The sequence below is a fragment of the Prionailurus viverrinus genome, chromosome A3 (assembly GCF_022837055.1).
Source record: "Prionailurus viverrinus isolate Anna chromosome A3, UM_Priviv_1.0, whole genome shotgun sequence".
In the NCBI taxonomy this organism is placed as follows: domain Eukaryota; kingdom Metazoa; phylum Chordata; class Mammalia; order Carnivora; family Felidae; genus Prionailurus; species Prionailurus viverrinus.
In genome coordinates, this window is record NC_062563.1 from 66,286,264 (window position 1) to 66,308,558 (window position 22,295).

The 22,295-nt window shown below is 48.0% G+C and overlaps 1 protein-coding gene across 2 annotated transcripts in view; it reads left to right on the forward strand.

Moving 5' to 3' along the window:
• The window catches only part of EPAS1 (endothelial PAS domain protein 1), an 84,867-nt gene that overhangs the window by 46,978 nt on the left and 15,594 nt on the right, over positions 1 to 22,295 (forward strand). For both annotated transcript variants that reach the window (XM_047854281.1, XM_047854284.1), the window contains exons 2-6: positions 1,299 to 1,489; positions 9,844 to 9,995; positions 10,417 to 10,501; positions 13,891 to 14,009; positions 14,104 to 14,309. In XM_047854281.1, coding sequence (XP_047710237.1) covers positions 1,299 to 1,489; positions 9,844 to 9,995; positions 10,417 to 10,501; positions 13,891 to 14,009; positions 14,104 to 14,309 — 753 coding nt within the window. The remainder of the gene's footprint in view (positions 1 to 1,298; positions 1,490 to 9,843; positions 9,996 to 10,416; positions 10,502 to 13,890; positions 14,010 to 14,103; positions 14,310 to 22,295) is intronic.

Consider the following 22,295-nt stretch of genomic DNA (forward strand, 5'->3'; position numbering starts at 1 on the left):
TGTCTCCCTGTCTCTCTGCCCCTCCCCTGCTTACATGTATTCTGTCTCTCTCTTTTTCTCTCTCAAAAATAAACATTAAAAGTTTTTTTTTTACAAAAAGAATAATAGTTATTTTTGTTATATTTCTACATTTTTTCCTATGTAATGTATAAGAAGTATTATGTATAATACCTACCTTTCTATGAAAATAGGTTAAACTGTACTCTTGTGTAACATTTTTACTCTCAGGATTTTTTTTTTCAGATTTGTTATTAATATAAGCTAACGTTGATTGCTTATAGTTGTGATAAGCCTGTTGTAAAGGTTTCACATACATTATCATATCCAATCTTCACAGTAACTTGGTGGGATAAATTCTATTAGTCCCATTTTGCAGATGAGAAAAAGGACTCTGAGCGGTTTAAATAATATAAGTGTACAGAGCTGGCACATGGAGAAATTAGAATTTCAACCCAGGCAGGCTGGCTTTTGAACTTGCCCACATTAGGACCTAACATAGGCTTTGTAAGATACAGGATTTCTTTAGGATTTCCTGAAAGAGGCAGGTTTGACTGTGTGTCATCTTTCCTTCTGTCCTGCAAAGAAGAGGAAAGTGAGCGTGAGACAGGCTGCTAACCTATGCTGGCAGGATGAGAGAGGAGGAGTGTTTGTGCATAATCCTTTTTAACCCTTGCCAGGCATGCACTTTGGGACACCAGCCTGACAGATGTCTGGCCGACTGTTTCTTCTTGGGCTCTCATGGCATTTTCAATGTTTACTGAGGAAATCACTCTTTGATACAAAATGGGATCTAAGGTCCAGTCCCAGGCTTAATTTTTTCAAAGTGCGTTTTATCCAGAAAGAGGGCCTTGAAGTGGTTTTTCGTCTTGTTCTCCAGATCCTTTGACACAGCCCTCTGGGCCAGTGGCCACGGCTTCCTCACTCTGCCCCCACCATTCCCGGGCACTCACCTCAGTCCCCAGATAATGTGGGACCAGTCCCAGTCATTGCCAGTTGATTAATTGGCAAGTCTTTGCTCCAAGCCCCTGCATGTGAAGCCCCCAGTCTGGACACTGTAGGTGCACAAGAGGAGGGAGGCAGTTAGAGGCACACACACATACACAAACACACACACACGAAAATAGAGCTGATAATGTACAGCTGAGGCTGTGTGGGCTTGGACGACAGGTATGGACCCACATCCGTTCAGGGGAAGAGTCTGGCTGCCCCATGGTTTGTGGCCCTGGGGATGTCTTGACCAGAGGCGTGATAGGATGACCGTGACATATCAGGATCTAACCCCTTCTCTCTCAATTTAGGAGCAGCTCAGAGAGGAGGAAGGAGAAGTCCCGGGATGCTGCCCGGTGCCGACGGAGCAAGGAGACGGAGGTCTTCTACGAGCTGGCCCACGAGCTGCCCCTGCCTCACAGCGTGAGCTCCCACCTGGACAAAGCCTCCATCATGCGGCTGGCCATCAGCTTCCTGCGCACACACAAGCTCCTGTCCTCAGGTGAGGCTGGCAGTCTCCCCAGGCTGGTACGGCTGCTGTCCTTACCAGCGTGTGCTTACACACAGCAGGCTATGTCATGCCGGAGTCAGGAGGCTCCTGGGAAGGTCTTCCTCTGCAGGACCCCCGCCCACACAGACACCATCACTGGTGCTTCCTTTCTTGGTGTTGAACACCTCCTGTCCAGCAGTGACCTTTACAGTGAATACCGCCATGGGGTGAAGGGCAGGGACAGGACCAAGGAAGCACATGGGCACCCGGAAGCTGAGGAGGAGAGAAAGGTCTGGGGCATCAGGAGTGGCTTTCACCAGCTTCCCAGGTGCCCGGCCATCCAGCCATCAGACCCACACTCCACTCCAGAGCGCGTCTTTAAGAAGCATTTCTACGCTTATCTTCCAGCTGCCTTCTCCAGAAGGGCAGCTGGTGTGCCCGTGCAGTCTTTTCTCTCCTACCAGCCCGTACACCATACCGATTGTGTGGTGTCTCCACTCTTGGTTTGCTCGCCTGTAAAATGCCTACCACACAGGGTGTCTGTGGGAATGAGAGGAGGTGAAGTGTGTGTGAGGCCCCTGAGCCAGCCACACTCATTCCCAGCATGGAGTCCTGGGTGGATAACAGCCTCCCCAGAGCTCACTCACCCTCCCTGCTATCACTGTGAGTCTCCAGTTCACAATCTTTTTTTTTTTTTCCCCTCCGAATTCACAATCTTCAGAGAAACCTTTTCCTGTTAGCCCTGGCCAGAAAGAAGCGGCCTGGGGAATTAGTTTTCCAGTTCCAGATCCTATGTGACAGTCCCATCCGGTCTGTCAGTCTCGTGAGGAAACTGGGCAGCAGGTAGCACCTTTCCCCACGTGGCGGCTGAGGCGCCACGGGTGAGCAGCGTCCCAGCCGGTGAGCGGCAGGGAGGCGGGCAGGGGAAGGTTCTTTTGTGGCTGGCTTTCAGTTTTCCTGAGTGAGCCTGGTGCCTGGGAGCTGGTTGACTCTGCCATCCTGTTATGAAGTGGCTATTCTGGGAAGGAAACCCAGAGCAGAGGGAATCCAGCGCGAGGCAGGGAGGCCAGACCAGCATGTGCTATTCTGGGCCTGAAGCACAGGAAGGATATGGGGAAAGAAAGACCTTCAGAAAATAGGATGACAGCTCAGTGGGTCCAAGGGTCGGAGGGCTAACCCTGTCCTGCAAATCTAAAGAGTCTCCGAAAAAAGTAGACAGGAGGGGGGAGAACCAAGGGCAAAGACATGCTCTATAAATACTTACAAAGAAACAATGCCGAGGAATGGCAGTTTTGTCACAGATGCTAGTGAGAGAGGGGACAGTGGCCGGGAGACACCATCAGAGGGCACGTGTGTACCTCTTTCTTTTAAAGAGGCTTCTCTTTCTGGATAGGTGAGGGCAGTGCCTGGTACCACTGGAATCATCTTTACACACACACAGAGTCTGCACTGGAGGATTTAATGACCAGACAGACGCTTCCTCCACACCCAGAAGCATCTCCTCAACTTCCCTGTTATGATGCTTGAAATCCTACTCTTAGACATTAATTTCTTTGGGTAAATTATTGCTTCCTTCCACCGCAAGCCCCGTCCCACCACCACCAGAGACCCCGAAAGGAATACAGTATTCATCCTGGGACAGCTCTCTGATTGAATTTGGACTTGTAGAACGTCATAGAACTTGTAGAATGATGAGAAGTGAGGTACAAAAACGGTTGCTCAGAGCCACATGCTTAGCACTTGGTGAATCTGTACCTGCTATGCGAGTCCTTTGGAGTCTGTCTTTGTGAGAAGGGCAGACATGGGAGGGCAGGAGCATTGTGCAAACCTGGTCAGGCAAAGATGTTGATGAGGGCTAGGTGTGGGGGACAGGTTTTTTCTTGGTGGGAGAACCAAGGTTGAGCAGAAGCACCTGGGGGCCAGCCCTGAGCAGGGAGTGCAGCGATGGCCCTCACACATTCAGTGAGTTGTTTCTGTTCTTTCTTCTGATAGACAGCTTTGATTTCCATGCTCCCCCACATACAGTCATTCTTCTCAGTGGTTCAGAGGTTGGCTTGGTGAAAGCCTTCACGGCTGGGTCCCCTGAGCACATCTGCCTGCCTGTGTGCTGGCATGAGCCTCCGTGTGCCAGCCACCCCCTGGGAGACGGGACCACGGCGAGACCGCACACATCCCACTCAGGAGCTGTTGCAAGTTGTGGACACAAACTGCCTGCCCTCTGGCTGGTCTTGGCCCCAGACGGACCAGAGCCCTCAGCATGTCAGCTCTGGTCCTCTCCGTCCTGAGGAAAGAAATGACGGAAAACGATAAGAAGTGTCTACATTTGGCTGTCGGGTCCTGCTGTCCTTGACAGAGCAATTCTCATAAAACACGCATTACCCATGATGGGGAGGAGGCAGTGGATGGCTTTTCAACATCCCCTTTCTCTGCCTTCTCTTCCAGGCTCCTGCTGCACATTCTTTAGACCAGTTGTTGAAATCATCTTCAGGAATTGCATGTGAGACAGGATTTTTTTTTTAAATCACGTTTTGCTTTTTCAAAACAGGCCATACAGTAAAAAGGAGAATGGGACTTGTGGGCACACAGACCCACCCTGGAGCCTTCTTTACAAGTTTGTGAGAATCTCTTCACTGCCTTTGAACTTTTCTTTCTCATCTGTACGAGTGGGATGACAGGAGTTCTTTTGCAGTGCTATCTGAGGATTGATCTAAGTGGATAGAAAAGCCCTATCCTCTCTGCTGCCACATAGGAGGTTCTTCACGAGTTACAGCTTAGAAATAAAAGTCATTACGAAGAAGCAAATGGATTTAGACTGAGTATAGGCTTCTGGAGAAATCGCATAGACGGAGACCCGGCAGAAACTCTTACTGTCCTCTTATACCCACCTTCCAGCAACGCCTATCAAAATGCCGAACAGCCAGGATTTTCCAAGTCAAAACAAACCACAGATTCATTATTGAAGCCTTTTTAACAAAGGTGAGCACTTGTGTTGGCTCACTTTAAAATAGGAAATAGCCAGTTGCCTAGCTCAGAGTTCAAAAGGCTAAAAAAGACCAGGTTTTGCTTTAGAAAAGTTTCTGCTTTACTTAGTAACATGCTTCCCTTTGATTTTCACAGTAGGCTGTTCTGTGTGGGAATGTTGGAGAGGAAAACCTCAGCGCTGAGAAATTCAGCCTGGGAGTCGGGACGGCCGAATGAGATCCATATCACAGGAAACAAACTGAAACAATAGCTTTATGATATTAGCTTCCACGCTGGGCCGAGAACAGAACACACTCTGACGGGAACATCAGTGGAAGTACCGCTTGATTGTCTGAAATCCTCTTTCAAGATGAGCCCCGCAAACCGTGACCAAATGAGGGTTGCTCCTGCATTCGGGGGGCATCAAACAGCAGCAAATATGCAAAATTGGCTTTCCACCGTAAAATTGAGTTTTGGCTTCCCACACTCATACGAGGTGAAATCAAATTGATTTTACACGATTGCTAGAGGTCATTATGTGGCAAGGTTTCAAAAGAGAAATGTTAGGTTTATTATCAATTCATTGGCATGAATGAATCGATTGATTCATGTCTTGCCCCACTCACCTTCTACTTCGAGCCTTTTGTCTGTCCTTTTTGGAGAGGAGCTGAGAAGCTGATTCATGCCGAGATGTAAATGGCTAAAAGCAGCTAATACACAATCTCTTCTAGAGATACTGACCTTGTTCAGATCACTCCCTTAACTTAAACCAAAAAAGTCTGGTAAAAAGGTATTTGGTGATCCCGGCCCTGTGCGTCTTACGAAGGGTACTACAAAGACGTAAGATAGGATAATAAGCTATGTAAAGAACAAAGGAATGAATCTCACGTGGTGGATGTTTAAGGCCCATTGGGAGGCCAGCAAGATCAGGTAAAACACAGTGCGTTCTGCCCAAGATGTAAGGATAGCCCAGGCCCACTACCTGGTGATGGCAGTGGTGGGTCTATGGGCCTGGGAAAGTTGGAGGGGAGGAATTGGATTGAAAAAGAAAGCCCCTGTAATAATAACTAAATGGTGACTGCCGAGCACATGTGAACCGGGAAGATCACATCAGCATGGTTTTAAGAATGGTCAGAGCAGTCCTGGAACTTTTCAGGGTAGGAAATAAAGAGGGAAGATGACCCTGGTGGAATAAAAATGCATCCTGACTGACAGTACCTTGTAACAGTCTGGTCTCAGAGACCTGGTCAGGAATGTCTGCCCTGCCACCCTGCCTGCTCACCCCAGATGCCCAGCTCCTGCTGCCCATGGGGTCCCGCCCCACATGGGTGGTGCTGCCTGAAGGAAATGAGCAGTGCTCCGGAAAAAGTGCTCCGAAACCTCAGCCCGCGCATATCCTGGCTGTGGGGAGTCGTCATCAAAGCCTGTTTACTGGGGCTATTTTTAGCATTAAAGAATCTTGTTGTGCTCCCCACGCTGAGCATGCGTCGCCTCAGCAGATTGCCTCTGATTCTGATGACCCTCCTCTCTCTTCTGGGGGTCAGACCCTGAAGGGTCCTGGGAAGCGAGTAACTGAGACCGAACCCAAGGCAACTTAAAGACCCCTTTGGGGGCTTCTTGAGCATCTACTGGTGGGCTCCTCTTTATTTAGCACCGAAGATTTCTTCTGGATCGTTGTGAAACCTTATGGTGGTTTATCTTTGTCCTCCCCACCCATCTGTAGATTCCCTCAGCAAAAAGATTGCTTTTAAGGGCACCTGGGTGGCTCAGTCAGTTAAGTGTCTGACTCTTGATTTCAGCTCAGAATGATTTCATGCTTTGTGGGATCGAGCCCCGTGTTGGGCTCTGGGCTGCCAGCACGGAACCTGCTTGGGATTCTCTCTCTCCTCTTTCTCTGCCCCTCCCCCACTCACTCATGTGCATGTGTGCACACGGTCTCTCTCAATAAATTAAAAAAAAAAAAAAAAAAACATTGCTCTTACACCTTTCAGTATCCCTGATTCTCCCTAGGACAGGATTGAGTACATAGTGACACTTCTTTACAGATGTCCTGACTGATTTCCTGCCTGGTGCCTAGCACAGGGCAGACACATAGTAGGGATGTGATAGCAGAGAGTGATATACACATACCCCTGGCCTGTAGGGTGAAGGTCCGCCTCCAGCCCTGCAGTTTTCAGCCTCAGCTCCAAGCTGACAGTGAGCTGGCCAGGTTCCTTCAGAATCCCCTAGGAGGAAAAGCAGGTGCTGGAGCAAATAGTACCACAAAGGCATGAGGCCAGTTTGTCCCAGGGGTCCCTCGGGGCCGGCCTGCTGGCTTCCTGACCCTGCAGCCATTGTGACTTCAGTCCCAAGATGTTCTATTTCCATTCGTGGTCCCTGAGTGCCCCTTTGCCTTCCTCCCAGAGGCCGGCTGGCCAGCTGCTATAGCCAATTCACCACCTCCTGGAAGCAAGTGTACTGGACATGGATGGAAACCAGTTTGGCTAGGTTGGAACTGTTAAAAACAGGAAATTTTAAGCAGAACTATTTCCTCTGGGCCTAGCTAACCCAAATAGAGCTGTCTTGGGATTACACCAGATTTTGATGTCAGTGTTGCCACTGAGATCAAAGAAATTGAGGAGAAAAAAATTGTCTCAATAGGCCAGGAATCACAGAGCTGGCCTTTGCTGTCTGGAGAGGGTAGTCACCTATCTGGTGTGATTTAATGGTGCTGGAAACCTCTCCTCACCCATCCCCAAAAGAGGTCACCACCTGCCAAAACAGTTTGATTTTCCCAGCACTAAGGGTCACTCATAGGACCTTGAGTTAAGGCAGTGATTCTCAACCTGTAGCCGTAGGTCCAGCATGTCCACATTACCTGGGAACTTGTAACAAAAGCATATTCTCAGCCCCACCTGAGCCCTACTGAATCAGGAACCCTGGGGAAGGGACCATCCAAGGCCGGCTTCATGAGTGTGTGCCCTGTGTGGTCCCCCAAGGCACATTGAGAGGGGCCCTGGACATGGCTTAAGTTTTCATCGAGAGGTCTCACATTTTTGCTTTGAGTTATGTAGTAGTCTGGGCCCCCGAATCCTTGGCTTTAGCAAGCCCTGCAGGGGACTCTGGTGCACGCTCAACTTTGAAAGTACTGAGTTCTATCACCATCTCTCCTAAAGCCCCAGGTTAAATATGGCTGTTGACTGGAACCACAACATTAGCAGTAACGGCATCCACACCTAGAACTTTGGCTCATTTTCATCAGTTCAGCTGACTAGTTGGTGGGCAGAAACCCAACGTAGGGATCGAGTGTGGGTATGTGTGTGGCACCAGGCTGTCCCCAGATGGTCTCCCCTCCCAGAGGCTACCTAGGGTGTGAAGGGGAAAGAATTTCTCTCGTTGTTTTCACCATTTTCGCAAAACAGAAGGGAAGCCACCAGGCTACTACTGTCTGCAGCCCAGCCCTTAGCTTTAAAGGCTGCTAGCCTGTCCCTGGACTGCCTGCTCTCTTGGTGCCTCGGGCACGTGTGCTGGTCCCATGTCCTGAAGGTGGCTGGTCCCCAGGGGTGCCACCGAAGCCCCATGGTAGAAACATCTCCTAATTTGGATTTGTTCTTGAGGAATGACAGCATATAGCCCAGAGCTTAAATTTAGGGGCTCCAGGGAAAAGAAAACTAAATAAATCCAGTGCCCTCATGGAGAGGGCCTTGGACCTCATGTCACAGTGTCCATGCGTTCCTTGCCAAGTGGGCCATAAATCTAACTGCATTTCACATTCCCCAGAACAGCCTCGTGTTGGAAGACTCCTTTTAGTTAAGTGAGTATTCACTTTTTATAAGGGACAAATTACTCTCTAACCCCCTTGTTCTGTTAAGTTAAAGGAGGTCTACGTGGCCTAACGTTTGTACTGGATGAATACAAATTTTTGTAAGTAAATGTATGTTTGGAGTTCAATGATGAGGTAGAAGAAGCAGGGCCGAAAGAAAGTCCTTGGTCCGAGGACAACAGCCAAGGGCCCGGGGCCTGAGAGCTTTGTTTGGGACAAGAGCTGAGCCTACATCTCGTCTGCTGTTTCCGCAGGCAGCAGGGGTGCACTTGAAAAGCTGGCGCTACTCAGAGTGGTGGTTGTGGGGTGGGCTCTTCCGTGGGGTGGGCTCTTCCCCGGGTTGCCCCTAGTGACTACTTCTGCAACCTGATTCGTGGCCTCCTCGTGTGATCTCTGCACCTCTGGTCTTCACAGTCTGTCTCCAAACCATTCAGAGTACCATTGCCAGGTGATTCCCCCTAGAGCAGTGCTCTGCGATGCCATCGCTCCAGGATGCTGGGCTCCCCTCAGCAGTGTCTCCTCGGTCCCCGGGTGGGAGCTTGCTCCAGGCCGTACCACCTCCATGTTTGCCCAGTGTCTGCCCACCTCGACCGGGCCCAGAAAGTTCTTTCACCTAACAGAGTGAATCCCTGTTTTTTATGAGCTGCCTCAAATGCCCTTTTTTGGAACAGTTGTCTCTGACCACCACAAAGTGACCCCCTCTTTCCCTGAACCCTTGAGCACTTACTGTCTATATTCGTCTTTGGTCACCCAGTTCTGTTGCTCCTGCATTCTTACTTAGATTTGTACCATCGTGTGCTACACGTCCCCTATCTAGGCTTTGAGCAATTTGGGGGAAGCGGCACTATCCTAGAGGGAGCAGAAGAGGGGGGAAATCACAATGATAGGTGGTGTTTTAGGCATTTTAGACACTCATTTAATCCTTGCTACTCAAAAGATGGAAATTATTCTTTCCATTTGGCTGATGAGGAGACTGATATTCAGAGAAGGTGTTAGCCAAAGTCATAGCCTAATGGGAGGAATGGAACCTGCATTTATTTGACTCCAAAGCCTATAAATTGTTTGGAGTGTAGCTGTTGAATTCAGCTGCCTGAGCCCACTAACCACAGTCCTTATAAGTCCTTATAATCTCAGGCAAATGACTGACTACGTCTCTCTAAGCCTCGTGTGTAAGGTGAGACAAAGAATAGTACCTACATCACAGGCGTTGTAAAGATAAGACAGTATATTCAGTGCAGTACCTAATACATATAGTCATTGCTCAGTGTGCATTAGTGGTGAAGGTTACGGTTTCTAGTACCACTGTGACTGCCATCATATCTATGACGCCTGCTGCCACCGTTACCCCTGGTCCTTCAAGTATGCTGCCACTACAGCCACACTCCCGCAGAGCCCCATCAGGGTGTCCTCTGTGTAGTGCTTATCAAATACCCACTTTTTAGGCATGTGGTGACACTTAGATGGTTGACAGTGTGAGTTCCAGAAAAGTCCACCTAATGCCTTTGAGCCATCCCTGGCTGGTGTTCGTTCGTGCCAGTCACATCTGTTTTAGGACCACATTCGTGTAAGCCACCCAACCGCCCCCCCCACCCTCTCTTTCCAGTTTGCTCTGAAAATGAGTCTGAAGCTGAGGCTAACCAACAGATGGACAACTTGTACCTGAAAGCGTTGGAGGGCTTCATTGCCGTGGTGACCCAAGATGGCGACATGATCTTTCTATCGGAAAACATCAGCAAGTTCATGGGACTCACACAGGTGACACCCTCCTCTGGCTCTTTCAAAAAGGGAAGATGTTTGCATTTGGGGGTAGAAATGAGTGGAAGGTTCTGGTCACATCCATCCTGACTTCTCCCTGCCTGTGCCCTCCCCCACTCTCTCTGATCTCAGGCTACAAGCCTCAGGAGCACACTCCCAGGCCCTGGTGTTGAGTTTGACATTGCTGATGGACAGTTCTACTGACTAGATTAACAGACCAACCCTGTGAATCAATTCTCTGTCATCAATGGCAGTCTTTTATGTATTATGTCCACGTGTCTGTGGGAAGCCAGACTGGAATATGGGAAGACCCGATTCAGCCTATTCTCTGTCTCCCGACCTGGAAGGTGGCTCAAATGTGTCTTGGAGACCTCTTCTTCAGCATTAGGAGTAATGAAGCCCAACCTTGTTTTTGAAACAGGTGGAGCTAACAGGACACAGTATCTTTGACTTCACTCATCCCTGTGACCACGAGGAGATTCGTGAGAACCTGAGTCTCAAAAATGGTAAAGTATTCTTCACTCTGTGTTTCATTCCTTCTTACATCACTTGGGAGGGGATCTGTATTCCCTCTGTCTACGAATGTAGGGCTGATAGATCATGGTCATTATCCAGAAAAAAACTGGCATCCCTAAAATATCCAGCATGAGATGGAGGGCACGGGTGGGACATGGTACTCAGAACTCTGTCTGGCCGGCCCTTCATGGCACCTGATGCCATGCTAGTAAGGCAGTCCTTTAGGTTAGGACATTGTCTCCAGCAGGTTTCACCACCTGTGAGGCCAGTGCCTCTGCCAAATGGGGCCACCCAAACCAGTACACTCGTCTGTGCGCAGATGTTCGTGGAACCTATTGCTTTTACCTGTTGTGTAACAAACCACACAGTGCATTGTGGCTTAAATGATCATTTTATTACCTGTCATATTCTGTGGGTTCTGTGACTGGTTCTTTTGCTCCATATGACATCAGCTGGGCTACTGTTGTCTGGGGGCTGGACTAAGTGGAATGACCAGGATGGCTCCCCCACACGTCTGGGACCTTGTGACCAATAGCTGAGGCTGGGACTCTGCTGGGCTGCTGGCAGTGCTGGACCTCTCTCTCACTCTGTGGAGTCTCAGAGCCCCTCCCTCTCCAGACTTCTGACACAGCAGCTCAGGGCTCCCAAAGTACAAAAGCGGAAGCTGCCAGAGTTTCCGAAGGCTTAGCCCTGAAACTGGCACTGCATCACCCTGCCCCATTCTGTTATTAGAGGGAGTTATAAGCCAGCCCCTGCTCAGGGTGGGAGGTGAGTACACAAGGCCACGGATATCAGGAGGCATGGCTCATGGGGGCCAACTTTGAAGATTAGATAAGGAATGAATCTGGTCCCCGGGTGATAAGACGCACAATAGGTAGTTTTTGATGGAGAAGAGATTGAAAAGCTCTCATATATTGTATCCTACCTATGGGGGGTATCCAGCAGATACCAGTGGATGGAAGGGCCCACATAATCACTTTGCAAGGACAGTCAGAGCTGGGGACCTCCAGGCACAGGCACAAATGAAGATATTTTTAAGAAGACTGAAGCTTTGAGCGGAAGCAGGGCTCAGTGACTTTCCAGGTCCCTTCTGAATCAGAGATTCCATCACTGTCCTGGGCAGATTGTGCCCATGGCTGTCCATCCCCTGTAACATCTCTTACCTGTCACGGCCATGGGTGTGTGCTTGGCCAGCCTGAATGACAGAGGCAGTGGCACCAAGCCTGCAGGGTTGGGCTTCTGTTCCTGCACACACTGCAGAAACAGGTGCTTCCCAGGCCCACCTCCACCCTTGCTACAGTCGGAGCCCGAAAAGTGTGGAATTATAACCCCCTCCCCCGCTAAAGTTCTCACCCAGCCCCTGCGCTCTCCCACCTGAGGGCCTCGGGCCACCTGGCTCCTAGAGTGCACAGCCTGGAGAGCACTCCACAGGCCGTTCAGTGCCTTATCTGTGCTGCTGAAAGATCTTGTCTGCTTCTCTGAGGAAGGGGCTACCAGACTTTCTGAATCTCTTTCTAAGGCAGGTGTTGGGAGCCTGGGAAAATGGAAAAGTCTCTTGTTCTGGACTCCAGAAACTCTTCAGCCCTTAGGTTCTCAGTCGGAGCTCAGCCACTGCCCTAGTCTCAGTCTGACCATGAGACCTGAGCCAGGCCACTCCATTGCTCTGTTCCTCAGAGCCTCTGCTTTCAGACTGATGGCATTGGACCAGGCAAAGTCTAGGCGGGACCTTCTGCTCGCAAGTACCATGATTCATAGCATGATTCTACTCTATTTATCTGAGTAGAACTTTAGGTCGCTTGGTCCATGTGTCAAGGACTTGGGATCAAACTGTATGAATCAGCAAATCCTCATTGAAGGTGCCGGCCTGCGTGGACTCACAATCTGGAAGCAAAGGGTTAGTGTGAACACCGAGAAGGAGATAAGGCCATGAGGCAGATTGTGGAAGGCTTTGAAGGCCAGGTAGAGGGCCTCGAACTTTATCCTGTAGACAGAGGGGAGCTTTTGAAAGTTTTTGAGCAGGGGTGGGGTAATCTGATTGGAGCTATGTTTAGAAAGATTAATTAAATGGCAGAATGGGGAGAATCTAGAGGTTAGCAAAGTTAGGAGGCCACAATAGTAACCTATGCCACAGCCACAAATGAGTCCCTCCAGTCCACTTATCAACAGCACCTGAACTGATCCTAATAGTGGATCCAGGCCCCAGGATAGAAGAATATCTCATGATATGTAGACCCCACTGATGAAAATGAAAATTGTAGGAACCATCATTAAGTTTTGGGAGAGATGATTTTATAATCGTGTTGAAGAAATGTTCTCTCTTAAAAAAAAAAAAAAGAGATTCACTTTTGTTCTCTTATTTCATGGGCTAAACAGCTCCTAGGGAAGTTTAAGATAGATTCAGAGATGCCAAAATTCATTTGATACAGCCCTTTGAGGATACATTAGTCCGATATATCATGGTCCTCTAGAGGTTTATGGAGGGCTGTGACTATTTGGGGAAAAAAAGGCTCTGGATTGTTCTGTGATGCTGGGCAGGGAAGCAGGAGTGCACCCAGGAAGGTCTGAGAGGTGGTGGTGGTGGAGGCAGAATTTAGGCACTGACGAGGAGGACTCAGCTGGCACTCACCACATTCATCACTATTCTGTGGAAAGTGGGAAAAGTTCTGAGTGGGCAGGCATCTGAAGACTATCAGAAAGGAGGCTGTGGTGTTTGTCGTGGCGATTTATTTAATTCTGGCTGAGAAAGGGTATGATCCGTGTTGAGTTAATCTTCAAAGTGACCTTGCTCACTAAACCCAGGAGGCTTGGACCAGTCCTGACACATGTCACTTTAGGGAGAAAGCTGATGGCTTGGTATCCTGAATGCAGCTACTGCAGGTTGAAAATAGGGCCCTGGAGGGATCAAATTACTGAGGGCCAGGGATGAGGAAAAAACGGGGGTGTCTGAGGGACATTTGTAATCTGAGAGGTTTATCCCTTTGAGGAGACTGGGTCTCGCCCAGACCATCCCTTGGGATTCCTTCTAGGGGATATGGGCCTGACCCAGGAGAGGCATGCCAAGATCATGGCTACTGGTCACCCCTTGCCTCGCAACCCTGAAGTGAGCACTGACTATGTACTAGGTGCAGTGGGAAACAAAACAGTGGAACAGCCTTCAGGAGCTTCTACTCCAGTTGGAGAGACCAGCCAGAGATGAGACAACGTTAGTCCGTGGGCCAATATGGTACTGAGCGTTCATGGCAGGCCACAGGTGCTAAGGGAGCAGATCCTCGGGAAGCACGCACAATACATTGCCCGGAAAAACTGCATCAGGGCCCCTCTTCTGAATATAAGCGTGAAACTAAAAGTCAACCGGGTCCCTCTGCTCGCCCCCATCCAGGCTCTGGTTTTGGGAAGAAAGGCAAAGACATGTCCACAGAGCGGGACTTCTTCATGAGGATGAAGTGCACCGTCACCAACAGAGGCCGGACCGTCAACCTCAAGTCAGCCACCTGGAAGGTAGGACGAGAGCAGGCCTGGGCTGGAGTCCCCCACCCTGACCCCCGTGTGTGCCGCTGGCCCCGCAGCTGATTCCCCCGTGGCTGGTCTCCAGGTCTTGCACTGCACCGGCCAGGTGAAGGTCTACAACAGCTGCCCCCCTCACAGTAGTCTGTGCAGCTTCAAGGAGCCCCTGCTCTCCTGCCTTATCATCATGTGCGAACCCATCCAGCACCCATCCCACATGGACATCCCCCTGGACAGCAAGACCTTCCTGAGCCGCCACAGCATGGACATGAAGTTCACCTACTGTGACGACAGGTGGGGGCCCCGGAGCGCGTGTGCCATGGCAGGGCTGTGTCTCACCTGCATGGGCGTGCGTGTGTGGCTGTGCCTATGGGAAAGGTGTGGGTCTGGGGCGGGAATGTTGCATTGCCGGGTACAAGTCTGTGGGCCTGTGTCACTGTTTCATCCCATCAGTGCGGCTGAGGGGCTCTGGGTACCCTATTTGGTGGTTCCCCGTTGATGCGATGTCAGGGGCCGAAGGCAGAGCCATTCTGCTCTGTGGCCCCGTTGTCCTTGTTGAGTGTGTACATAGTCCTCCACATATGTGTCAGGCTCCTGAGCAAATTTCCAGGAGTCTCATTCCCAGGAGACCAGGGTCTAGAGATCTCCATCAGCACTCCCAATTCAGAGACCAGCCAGGAGCTTCGGGGTCTGAAACTGCCCCATGGCTGCAAGCCTTCCACCTGTTCTCTTCCATTAATGAGCTCTTCCCTCAGCCTTTGTTCCTTCTGTGTCACCTCCATCCCAGCTACTGTCCAGACTAGTTTCAAAGACTTTTTGATGAAGGAAGCTAAGCTAGACTCTAACCCCCCCAAACCAGGCCCCACTGACAGCTCTCCTACGGGAGAGTGACGTGCTTCAGAGTGTCGGCTCTGGCGGGATGGCCCGGGTTCAAGTTCAACAATAGGAAATGTTCGGTGTGAGCTGTTATTCTCATGCTAAATTGTTCTTTATTATAAGTTGTTGAAAGAGTGCCTAAGACTGCATATGTCCCTTCTTAGAATTGGTCTCCACTCAAGGCACAATTGAAGGACTTTTGTGAAAGGGTCCTTGAGTCATTCCTGGCCCCCTGTTCTGACCACCATGGCACCAGGACCCAGGCAGCAGCTAATTCTCTAGTAAGAAGTACTCTAACCTCATAGGGAGAAAATGCACATATGAAGACTTTTGTCCTAGAACTCTGACACAGTCGACGTTGATTACCGTGGTTAATAGTGTCATTATTGTGATCGGGATGAAGATTGGAGATAAAGGTTGTCCCAAAGGCAGGCATTGGAGAAATCCATGTTGTGTGTAAGGGGTCATCTGTCAGATGAAGCCTTTGCATTCAAAGGAACATTCTTGGCAGAAGACACAGATCTATAACATAGACTCTCCAGATGACATGGGAATTCCCACTGCGTGGCCCACATGTCTGGCTCCAGGATGGGGTGGTGCTCTGGATGCCTTAGCCATACAGCCCGGAGCAGCCGCTGTTGTGCCTGGGACTCTGCAAGCTGCATGTAGCCCCTGTGAGTGAAGCCATCCCTCATGTGACCCCACAAGCTCTGGGAAAGCCCTATAGTCCGAGAAAATAACTCAGCATCTCTAGTTAATAGAAGACAGGGATTTTTTAAGCTTAAGACTTTGATCCTTGTTAAAGTGAAGAAAAAAAATCCTCTGGGAAGAGTAATCTGAGGTTGTCCTCCTTTCATTACCTTATTTGAATGGGTCTCAGGTCATTTCCTGAAAGCAGCTTTGCTTTGGATAAAAGAAGAGGGGACACACATAGCAGGAATTGGCCTAACAGTGGTCGAGGAGGGAACGGACACAGAGAAGAGAGAGATCCCTGGTGCCGGCTGCTTAGTCTGGCTCAGGGCTTACAGGCAGAGTCGACACTGGCTTGAAGGAACCTGTGATTTAGGGCTTTGTGACTCAGAGTGTGGAGGGTGATAGTGCTTCTAAGTTCTGCTGGACACATTGCATTTTCAGCAAAATCTTGCCTTTCAACAAACCTAATTACATGGCCCGAACTCTGAGTTCAGTGGGCTGGAGGGATGAACACAGAGGTGCTTTACGTATACAGAATGCTGTGCCTCACGGAAGTTGTGTTTAACCGATTAGCAGATTAGTTAACAAGGGCACAGACATGGCTTAGACGGTTTATAAAGTGACTATTTTAAGTCCTTAATCCTTAAGTGCTATTTCTCTATTGCTTTGATGAGAACTGGAGTTTTTTGGGTTTGGTAGCTTGTTTTGTTTTCGCTCTTTCATTAGAATGGGGAAAGGTGTACATGAACACACATGTACACAGACACACACTCTCTCTTCCTCTCTCTCTCTCTCTCTCTCTCTCACTCTCTCACTCTCTCACTCTCTCACTCTGCCTCCTTAATACCCTTCCGAAATCAATGTTTCAAAAACCAACACTTACATATGATAGCTAATGGGGCGGGGGACTGCTTTCCATTTCCCATTTAATCTAGGAATTCACTAGATTTGATGACATCTAACTACATTGAGGGGCTGTGATTTCCCACCCAGGGGACTACTTTATCATAAAGAAAACTGAAAGAATCTGATGAAAATATAAGGCAATTGGAATTCACAAAATCACTTTTTAAAGAGGGCTGAGTACTTTTTCTTCCGTGTTTAGAAACCACAGACTGATGATAATAAAAAAAAAAGGGGTGTTGAAGAAGAAATAAAGGGAGAAGGGAGAGGGGAGAGAAATAAAGCAGAAAGAAGAGAGAAAATCAGGCTGTAATCTCACATTTAACTTTCGGGTCCCACAGTCCATGGAATTCAGGCAATGGGGTTCTGAGGCAGCCACAGCTGAATAAAGGAAAACAGCTCAGAATGCGCTGGTCCCGTGCCTCATCGTAAAGGGTTAGAGGACCGTTATTAGGTCTCGCATGAATCATCTAAAAAGTAAACATTTTACGAAGTAAATTCTGTGACACTTCATGTCAGTTACATTTGCGTATATGTGGTTGACTGCTCCTGACAAGGGGAGCACCATGGTGGCAAGGTTAAGGAAGGATGTCCTGACTATCACTGTGACCAATGATCTGTCTCCATTTAGGACTCCCACAGAGCCATTCTACTCCGTTTCCTAAAATACTGAGCAACCAGTGAGCCAGCTGTTATTTACTGAGCATGTGCTGTGTATCTAGCCCTGTGCTGGAGACTATTCTAGCAAATAAGTAAAAGAAATGGCTCCTGATCTCCAAGAGTTTAGATATTGAGACACCAGCAGCTTAATGAACTGCAGTAGATGGCACAAAATAGAGCATTCCGTTCACTGAAAAGGGAGATAGAGGTTATTCACAAATAGTTTAACTCTAAAATGGGGTGGTTCTTAAATTCATGTGGAGGTGCCACCTAGTGGTGACAGGGAGTAACTGCGAAGGGAGCCAGGCATCCAGGGAGAGGGCCAACTCTAATTCACATAATCCTACCGTGATTTGTGTGTGAGTGTTCCTGTCTCTGAGAAATAAATTATAAAAGCAGATTGTGGGTAGGCTCCATATCAATAGGGAGAATACGGTATCAGAGTTACAGTGAAAATTTCAGATTAACAAAGAGGATCATGTAGTCTACAGTTAAAGAATTTGAAGGCAACCCTGTTTTGCCATTGGATTAAGGCAACATGAGGCATAATTGGGTAAGTTAAGATGTCTGTGTTTCAAATTCTGTGGGTCAAATTTATGACGAATTCTCTTTATACACAGAAGAGGGGGGCGCCTGGGTGGCTCAGTCGGTTGAGCGTTCGACTTTGGCTCAGGTCGTGATCTCATGATTTGTGAGTTCAAGCCCCGCATTGGGAGGGCTGCGGTCAGCACAGAGCCCTCTTTGAATCCTCTGTCCCCCTTTCTCTGCCCTTCCCTTGCTCTTGCATGCACTCTCTCTCTCTCTAAAATAAATAAGCATTAAAAAGAAGTCTGGAATAATAAAAATAATAGTAGTGAGAGAAGAATTGGGGATCATAAAGAGAATGTCAGTGAAGAAAACTATAAAGAGCCATGAGTCATGAAATACATACACATCAAAATACTTGGGAGGCAGGAGTATTGAAATCTGAGAATAAAATACATTAATTTTAGGCAAATTAATAGTAAAAGATTATATACTTTCATTGCATCATGAGATAAACTTAATAAATTATTGTACTTTTTTTAGAGGGTAGGTGGCATTTGAAAACTCAGAGTGGCCTTTCAGATTAATACATGTAGTTTTTTAGTACCATACCTAGTGTATTCTAAATATTTTTGCAGCCCTACACATTATTAGCCTTTCTGCTCACATCTAATAGAAGAGGGTGTAGTGACTTTCTTTAAATCTTTGAATTCGAAATTTTTTTTTAATTTTTTTTTTCAACGTTTATTTATTTTTGAGACAGAGAGAGACAGAGCATGAACGGGGGAGGGGCAGAGAGAGAGGGAGACACAGAATCGGAAACAGGCTCCAGGCTCCGAGCCATCAGCCCAGAGCCTGACGCGGGGCTCGAACTCACAGACCACGAGATCGTGACCTGGCTGAAGTCGGACGCTTGACCGACTGCGCCACCCAGGCGCCCCTAATTAGAAGAAGTTTTAAGTGCTTTCCTTGGCATCTATGTCTCCTCCAAATGACAGTGTCCTGAAATCAGCCAGAGTTTGAACATACATATGAGAAATGCTTATATGTTATCCTGCCTGGTCTGCTTGAGATACTCCCCTAGAAGAGACAGCTCTACAAATTCTCTTTGCAATATATTTCGAAGTTGAATCAACGTCCTAATTCAAAGATTATTTCTTCTACACGATCTGCTCCTCTCTTGCAACAATTCAAGGCAGATTTCTTCTTACTGCTTGGGGGTCCCAAGGTAACCAAAGGCAGCTGTGGCATTTGGTGGTACTCAGAGCAGGGTCAGTCCGGGACTGAGCTAGGGCGGTCTTCCTAGGTATAAAGTCACCACACCCGTTGCACATCACACCGACAAGATGAAAACTGATTGTCCCTTAACTACAGAGCTGTTTATATAGATTTCACAAGGCCACATAATATTTGAGGAAAACGCAAAGCTTAAGAACTACTGTTTAAAGCAAACAAAATCTGGGTAAAAGTATATTAAAACAGAAGACATTGAAATCTGAGTCTGTGAGCAGTCTGGCTATTATTAAGGAAATGAAGTTCCAAAGCTTCTAAGCCCATTATAGAAACCAAACTGAGGTGAATCAGGTTGTTGCTGGAGACAGGCCATGGCCAGAAAGGGTGAAAGGAAAGAAAACAGACTTCAACAGAAGTATGGTTTATTAGCACATGCATTCTTTGGAAAACAAATACGTGGTTTACAAAGTCCTTAAAACTTTTATCCTCTTGAATAGTTTAAAATACCCTCTAAACAGCTTGTTTACATGATGAATTGACTTAGCAAACCCTTTACCCGCCTAGGAAGCAGGGGTAAAAGCCGTGGCCAGACCTTGTTTGACTCCAGGCAGTGGTGTCTAGAGTCAGGGAGCTTGCTGCCGTGTCCCGCGTGCACATGTGCTTAGCGGTGTCACCTGGAAGAGGAGCGAGTCACCTCAGGCCTTTTGCTGGGTTTCCGCTGCCCACTGAGGCAATGGCATGGATACTGTAGGCAAGAGAGGCACAGGTAATCCATGTTGAAAAGAACCTGTGGGCATTTACAGGTAAAGAACAGTTGAAGGACAATGAGTAACTGTCATTTTACATTATGAAGACCTATCTGATTCTGAATCCCAAAGCCAGGCGGTCTGACCCACATCTTAACTTGGCATAACACTTCAGAATCTAGTGACCTTTTTTCCTCTGTATTTTCTGTTTTCTTTCTGCCTTCTATCTCTGCCTCCTGTGGCTGCCCATCTGTGTCTATCTCTCTCTCTGTGCCTCACCCTTGATCTGTTTCTTCTACTTTATTGTTAAAGAGTGAGCTCTACTCTTCTCATTTCTGAAATCTGGTAAATTAGGCCCTTTTACATTTCCCTCTTCTCTAAAACAGAACAGCCCTACTGAGTTGACTTTTTAAATTTATGGGTGACCCCAGACTGATTTTTTTTTTTCCAGTGAGTCAGGGCCCTTAATTAGAAAGAAAGAAAAAAAAAATAGTTTTCCCTGCCCCTGATGGAGAGAGCAGATGAAAGCGTTATCACAGCCCAGCTCCACAGGCTTCTCTGGGACCCGGGGAAATTAGCAGCGAAGGCCCTTCTGTGCTGTTGTAGCTGACCCTATAAACAAGCTGGGTTCATTAACCTCCCCATTGGCGTCTGCGTGCCTGCAGATGGAGGGGAATGACCATTAGCTTGAAGTTGGGGTTTCCTGGCTTTGTGAAGTTTGACAACGCGAATGTTCTTCAATTGTGTTTGGGGTATGTGTATTTCCCAGTTTTTATAGTAGTCTGTTTAAAGGAATGAAGAAGGAGACATTAAATATTTATTTTAGTTGACAAGATAAATGAAGGCCACTCCTGGGAAGTTAGCTGGCAATTCTGAAATCTAGGTTTGTTTGTCTCCTTCCAAAATATGCCCATTGTGTGCCTTTGAATGCATGGTAAAGTAATTAGATTTTTTAAATGTTTTATTATGAGGCTGATTATCATAAACATTTACTTTGAACATTTTAAAGATTCTAATCTTGAAAGAAAATTTAATTTCTTCAGGGAGTGGTATCCTATCTTTTCCAGGATGGCCTCATTTTTGAGGGTCTCTAGAAAATGCTAGCCCTGTCCAGAAACAGAAGCAATTTATCTGGCAAACCGGCAAGCCTGTTAATGGCCGGTCCACTGTTAGCAGGGCCCACTGGTGTAATTCTTATTCCCAGGCTTACGCTCAAAAGCCCCGGATCCAACAAGAAAGTTATTTGGTTGTAGGGAAGGAAGGAAAGGCCAGCACTGTTCGGCTGTCTCCGTGTTCTCCCCCAGGCTTCACCTCGCTAAGGTGCTGTTGGGCACCACCCCCAGGATCAGGCTGCCAAGGAACATGTCTGTTGCCGATGAGTGTAACGGCCTCTCTGCTCCTGGCCAAATGAGGGGACAGATCCTCCTGGTGGGAGAGCAGCTGGCTGGCACAAGTGAACTGCTGAGAATCTTTCTGAAGAAGTCTCCATTGGGGCTGAATCAGCTGAGGCCTAAGCTGCTCAGCCCCGTTGGGCTGCTCCTTGTCTAACCAAGCATTTAACCCCAAAGTCTCACCTAGGCAGAGAATTTTTCTCTTCTCTGACCACACCAGCCACAGCTTCCAGAATGAAGAAAAGATGTATTGAATATCACGAGGGGTTCTGCTGAGAAGTGTGTGTGTGTGTGTGTATGTGTGCACTCACTGACATGCATTGAGACAAGTTACTCATGTTCTGGGAGAAAAAGTCGAGTTTTATTGCCCAGATCCCTTAGCAGCGCTGGAGGAGACAGGGCTCTTGTTGTACTTTAGGTCCTAAGACAGAATCAATCCACTGGTCAGTCACTCAAGTATTTATCAAGTGTCCATTGGAGGGAAGGCCAAAGGAGAAAGTGGTCCCTAAGTTCAGGGGTTGGCAGCCTAGGATGTGGGTAATTCTCTGTGATGTTATATCCACCTGCTAGGACTCCATGAGAAGGAGACATGGGTGAGGGGTGGGGGAATTAGGGCTCCGTGGCGAGGGCCAGGCCTTGAGCTGGCCTTGCAGTCATCAGGGCCTGGAGAAGAGGGGGAAGGAGAAAGCGTCAAGGCTCTGCAGCAAGAATGGGTTTTCTGGGTGTGGGGCGCTTTGAGGAGAGCTATCTGCCAGGGCACAGCGTGTAAGACACGCTGCAGGTTAGTTGAAAATCAAATTGCTGGGGAAGTCGGGGACCAGATTCCAGGGGGTCTTTGAAGTTAGGCAGAGTGTATTTACTCTTGATCATGGTGATGATAGTGGTTGACAATACAGAAAGCTGTCAGTGCTTAAATAGGGGAGTGACAAGATGGAAATAATATTTTAGGGTGATTTGCTCTGGAAGACACGTGCAAAGGCCCTTTGGAGCAGGGAGAGAATAGGGACAGGAAATCAGGGGGCCCTTGCGTCTACTCTCTGCTTGTGCTTTCTCCTCTGTTATTAATTTCCAAAATGGATCGATGACAGGGCTTTACTCAGAAGTCATGCGTTCTGAAATAGAGCTTGTAATCATAAGAACATAGCCCCACTTCTGACTTGTGGTAGGCCAGGTAAACAAGACAATGAGCCCATTAGGAAAGCTGTGAGATAAGAAAGACAAGAAATAATATTTAGGTATGGTGTGGGAAAGTG